The sequence below is a fragment of the Cetorhinus maximus genome, chromosome 8 (assembly GCF_964194155.1).
Source record: "Cetorhinus maximus chromosome 8, sCetMax3.hap1.1, whole genome shotgun sequence".
Taxonomy (NCBI): Eukaryota; Metazoa; Chordata; class Chondrichthyes; order Lamniformes; family Cetorhinidae; genus Cetorhinus; species Cetorhinus maximus.
Window position 1 is genome coordinate 108638409 of NC_135886.1, and position 5972 is coordinate 108644380.

At 40.0% G+C, this 5972-nt stretch overlaps 1 protein-coding gene across 1 annotated transcript; it reads right to left on the bottom strand.

Moving 5' to 3' along the window:
- Positions 1–323: 323 nt before the first annotated feature.
- On the bottom strand, positions 324–1151 carry LOC144683210 (uncharacterized protein C21orf140 homolog). The gene is made up of 2 exons (XM_078546167.1): positions 744–1151; positions 324–692 (listed from the first exon to the last, which is right to left on the bottom strand). The coding sequence occupies exons 1-2, from the start codon at positions 1149–1151 to the stop codon at positions 324–326; spliced, it is 777 nt and encodes a 258-aa protein (XP_078402293.1).
- Between the last annotated feature and the right edge of the window lie 4821 nt (positions 1152–5972).

Here is a 5972-nt window from a genome sequence, read left to right on the forward strand (position 1 = left end):
ATTGCACCTCAGATCACCACAGGGATCAAGTTCTGAATGCAAGATAAGCAGTGAGCTGGGGAAAGGTGGAAAATTAATTGGTTAATAAGATTCTGCACACTGTCCTACAAAAAATGATTTTTTTCAATTAAGTAGCCCTCATATGTTCCCAGTAATTAGTGCTGCCTTGAATTCCATCAACCGTAGATGGTGAGATACAATAATATCTCTGAATTATAAAAATGAAAAAGTGCCTTTCTTAAAGGCATTCTAAAATGGTTAAAAAATAATAGCCCTAAATGTTCCATTTACATTTTATTTGCAGCTCTCAAATGACAGAGATATTACTCAGGTTGGCTGTAAAGATAACGATTTTCCCACTTCTTGACTCTATTAAAAGATGTTTTCCATTTATGTGGAGTTACTCCTTCAATGCCATTTTCGATCAGAGCCTTTAAGTTGATACACTTGTAATCACTTATTTTTGGAAAAGATGTGACAGTAAAATCTTTCCTATTACTGATTATGGCCCATTTGAGTGAAGACCATGCTGATTCTAAAGGACTGAGGTGAGGATAACTGGGAGGAAAGTACAAAAGCTCATGGCCGTAATGTCCAGCAATTTTAGGACAGCAAGAAATATTGGTTATTTGGATGGTTGATGAAGATTGTAATAAGGTATTCTGGATGACCTCTGGTTTCTGTGGTGGAATCTCTGATGGGTCATCAGTAAGATTTTGGTGCTTCAATCCTGAAGGAATAACCCACTGTTTTGGTTTGATCACCACTGTGCATTTTCCGTAGGACTTCCTGAGCACCTGACATAATTCTTTGAAAACCTCTTCTTTGGCGCCTATAGTCTTTGGAGATGTCCACAGTTCTTGTGACTGGAAGAAGACCCTGTATTGCCATGGAACCCATCCTCTGACTCCCCCAGCATGCATCAGTGTCAATCCTTCTGATGGAGATTTGGATTTGGCCAAACTGTAGGAGATGTCACCTGTTATCAGATTTTCAGAAATATGAGTTTCACCCAAATAAACAGTGTAAAGTCCATCATTCTGAAAATTCCTCAATGTCTTCAAGTATTGCAAACATTGGTGTCTTCTTGGGTTACTAATTTCAGTTGAGTATATCTTCGATCTTAGAAGTAATTTAATGAAAATTTGCATAGTGTTCCATGCAGGATAGTTCACATGACTTTACTAATTTAGAAAGAAAACTACCATAACATAACAACAGATGGGGTTCATTAAACATGACATTACAGCAGATGAGAGGGATTGCTCATGACAACATAATGCATGGGTTGACATTTGCATGACATCGCAATGGATGATAGTGACTGTACGTGACATTGTAATGGGAGAGAAAATCATAAGACCTGTTGCACATCTAGAGGCTGTTTGGTCCACCTCTTGGACTCTCATTGCCTGGTGTCTAGGACAAATCACTAGCCATCCTCTCATCCGACATGTGCAATGTAAAGAAAGGAAGAAAAGTAGGAAAAGGGAGGTAAATAAATAAGTAATTGGATTTCATAGTAACTTCATTGTAGTTGATCTCTGTTACGTTCTTTTTTATTCAATGTACTGTTATGGATAGGAGGGGGGTTAATTTAAACAGCACTAATTTTTCCACTTACCATCCATCTGTAAACAGAAAGCTGTTGTTGATTTGCTTCCCCCTTTATAAGTGGTGATGTATTTCCCAACCCCTCTGTTTTGATGTGATCCAAATCTAGTAATAACCCCACTGCAAACTTGAGATAGGATGAGCTCTAAGAGTTGGTTTATTCGCACACACTCAAACATGGGTGGAGGTAGCAACGTTGTCTCCTTGTCCCTCATACAGTAAAAGAGGGATTGAGAAAAGAAAGACTGTGCAAAGAACACAGAGGAAATAAATGATGCTTCACATGGGTTCCAGAGTCCAAAATCAAAGTCCAATAAGGTATTCCTTCACAGAGGCCAGCAAGCTAAAAAAGGATGCTGTATAATTCACTTATCCAGTGAAGTTGACTTTATACGATGAGACGGCACAAAGAGATGAATCAGTCTTATAGATATTGGTACAGATGTTCCAGCAGAAACAGTGTAGATGATGCCAGGTATTGAGCCTAGGCAGAGTCCCTTTTTCTCAAAGGCTGCTTGTAGATAGTAAAATGGCAGACTGAGTTTGCAGTACAGCAACACAATATTACTGGTTCCACCAGCTAGAGGTTCACGTGACATGACTCCCAACTCTCCACGTTGTCTTTGACAAGGGATGTGTATCCCTCGTTTGAGTCCCTGAGATGGTTAAATGTTCCAACCATTAAGGCTTGAAAGGAAGGTTGTGGAGTCTTTTGTCATAGCAGACGAATAGACCCCGATTGGCCAATCTGGGTTAGAAAATGTGGATGATCTTTGTATACTTCTGTTTGAATTTGGTCTGTGTAGCCCAGAGAGGTGTTGTTAGTGTCTCTTCAAGGATATAGAGGTGTGAGTTTCCCTGACACTGCCAGAAAGCTCCTTTTGTTTGAGAGTCAGGGACAGATATAGCTTCAGGGATTTTAAAAGGTCTTTGTCCAGTTTTCAAAATTTAAAAAACCGCCATGAGGATATCTATATCTACTTATAAAAATATACAGGGTAAGGTCTTCATCCCCTCACAGTCCTCGCAGCCTCAGAGAAAAAAATTAATTCTATTTCATTTTTTAAATATATGTAGTTTTATCAAAACATCATTGTTTAAGACAGTCTTCATTTCTTCAGGTTGCTGAATACTTATACAATCCTTTTTCATCCTATCGCAGTCCTTTCACTCTCCAGGCTCTTTCTGAAGTACCTTGCCTTGTTCGTTTTTCAACTCAGGAACTCTTCCAGCTTCCTTTTGAAATCTCACTGGCCAATCAAGGTTAATTTCCCCCAACCAATTTTGACTTAGAAGGCTTGGTCCTCTGCCTTTCAATACAACCACTGGTAGATATGCCGATTGGTTTCCGTAATGAACAATTATTCTGCTGATACCTTTCACTTGGATTTCTTCGCCTGTGTATGTTTTCAACTTGGCAGGTGTTTGTTCCAAATTTAATTGTTGATCACCTTTATTTAAATATCTGAAAATGTGTTCTCCTGTTACAGTGGTAGAAGCTCCCGTGACCACTTCTATTTTTAATGGTTTACCATTCACTTGCACTGTAACAAATATTGGCTCTGTCTTCCCAACTTTCATGTTGAATAATGAATAAATGTCAAAATTGGTTGTTTCTGGCTCCTCTACACTATAGACTTCATTGGACTTTGTTTGTTGTCTGGAAGCCTGTTTAAGTCTTGCTTTGCACTGTCTCATTATGTGCCCACTTCTGCGACAAAAATAACATTCTACTTTTTTAAATTGCCAATCGTTAGAAGCCTAATTGTTTCCACGTCATTGAAAGTTGTTTTTCGATTTAGTTGCTAGGCTGTTTCCTCTCATTTTTCAGTTAGTGGGGGCTGTTTCCCACTTCATGGCAGAGTCCTAGCTTTTCACACCACTTTCAGCTGACTGTTCCCACCTGATATGGAGTACGGTGCCATTTTGCGCCCCTTGAATTGCTTGTGAATCCCATACAGCACTTTCCATCTCCAGCGCTATTTCTAACGCCTTTTTAAAATCAAGATTCATTTCAGCCAGTAATCATAAGAACATAGGAAATAAGAGCAGAAGTAGGCCATTCGGCCCCTCAAGCCTGCCCCGCCATTCAGTAAGGTCACGGCTGATCTGCCCCAGGCCTCAACTCCTCTTTCGTACCTGCTCCTCATAGCCCTCAACTCCCCGATATTTCAAAAATCTATCTACCTCCTCTTTAAATACTTTCAGTGATCTAACCTCCATAATTCCAGACATTCACTACCCTCAGAAAGGAGAAATTCCTTCGCTTCTCAGTTTTAAATGAGTGGCCATTTATTCGGTAACTATGTCCCCCTAGTTTGAGATTCCCCCACTAGTGGAAACATCTTTTCAACATCTACCATGTCAAGCCCCCTCAGAATCTTGTACGTTTCAGTAAGATTAGTCCTCATTCTTCTAAACTCTAATCAATAAAGGCCTAACCTGATCTTGATGAGTCAGCCCCTCCATCCCAGCAATCAGTCTAGTGAACCTCTTTTGAACCACCTCCAATGCCCGTATATCCTTTCTTAAATATGGGGACTGAAACTGTACACAGTACTCCAGGTATGGCCTCACCAGCACCCTGTATAGTTGTACCAAGACTCTCCTATTTTTAAACTCCAGCCCCCTAGCAATACAGGCCAAAATTCCATTTGCCTTCTTAATTGTTTGCTGCACCTACATGCTAACTGTTTGTGTTTCATGCACAAGAACACCCAAATCCCTCCGTGCTGCACTTTTTTGGAGTCACTCTTCATTTAAATAATAGTCTGCCTTTTGATTCTTCCTACCAAAGTACATAACCTCACATTTTCCTACATTAAACTCCATCTGCCAGTTTTCACCCACTCACTCAACCTGTCTATATCCCCTTGCAGATTTCTTATGTCCTCATCACAACATGCCCTCCCACCTATTTTTGTATTGTCAGCAAATTTGGATACATTACATTGTATAGTGTCTTCCTGCATGCCACATATGAAATGATCCCTGAGCATGTCATTCAGGATTTCACTGAAATCACAATATTCTGTTAGTTGCTTTAATTTTGCCATGTAGGTAACAATTGTCTCACCTGGGGCTCTATTTTGTGAATCGAAACTGAACTTCTGTATTGTGACTGAGGGCTTAGGTTGAAAATGTCCCATAACAAGGTCTACTAATTCACTGAAAGTCTTCGAATCTGGGGCACTGGAGGTTGTCAAGCTTCAAATTAAACTGTAGGTCTTGCTCCCACAAGTACTCAGGAGGATCGCTCTCCTCTTCTCTTCCCCATAATTTTATTTGCTTGAAAGAAGAGCGCAAGACGTTCTATATACTGAGACTAATCATTTGTGGCTGGCTCAAAGGGATCAATTCTGCCAAACTGTAGCATTTCAGATGATTATATCTTCTTCTATTTTTAACAAACTTAGATACAATTGCTGTGCGAGGTACAGCACAGATTCTGGTTTATCCTCATCACCAGTTTGTTATAGAGTTGATCTTCAGACAACTTTTCTCAGTGGAAACATTTGACTTTATTTACAAGACAGCAGTAGCAACTACCATATGTTCAACAAATTCCAGGACTAAAGAAGAACTCCCCTGTAGAGGTTCCCCACCCTGCTAATACATTGGTTTATACAGATCATGTGATCTTACAGCAAAGGATTATTCTTAAAGCTACTGTCCAACATTTCCCAAAACTATAATTACTACAATTTGCTTCCCCCTTTTTAAGAAGTTCATGTTCCATCGCTCCACATTCTCTTTGACAAGGAATGTGTAGCCCTTGTCTCTGAGGTGGTTAAATGTTCCAGCTATTAAGACTTGCAGGGTCCTTTGTCCTAGCAGATGAATAGACTCCAGTTGGCCAACCTGGGTTTGGAAATGCAGATGGTCTTTGTATAGTTTTCTTTAAATTTGGTCTGTGCAGCCAACAAGGGTGTCGTTAGTATCTCTTCAGAGATAACAAGGTGCAAGTTTCCCTGACATGGCAGAAAGCTCCTTAGGTTCGAGGGTCACAGACAGACATAGCTTCAGCCATTTTATAAGGTCTTTGTCCAGTTCCTAAAATTTTAGAAATTGCCATGAGGATATCTATATCTATTTTATAAAAATGTACAGGGTGAGGTCTTAGTCTCCTCACAGCACCAGCTAAATGACAAGGATTGGTGAAATGATAATCTGGGTTGGAGGTGAGGGAAGACTTTTAACTGCCGGCTGCCTGTTTCTCACCTGAAAAATGGTGAATGACAGTTGAAAGTCTGTTGGGGACCAATTTATCTGCCTGAAATCAACTTCCAGGGGCGTCCAGAATGGGCGTCCAAAACAACCACCAAAACAGGTTGGAGATTGTTTAGATATGCAAACTG

Bases quoted from the DNA above. Each gene is read 5' to 3' on its own strand.
- LOC144683210 (XM_078546167.1), bottom strand. From the start codon at position 1,151: ATGCAAATTTTCATTAAATTACTTCTAAGATCGAAGATATACTCAACT. The intron at 693-743 runs GTTATTCCTTCA...GACCCATCAGAG, and splicing joins TGATCAAACCAAAACAGTGG to ATTCCACCACAGAAACCAGA.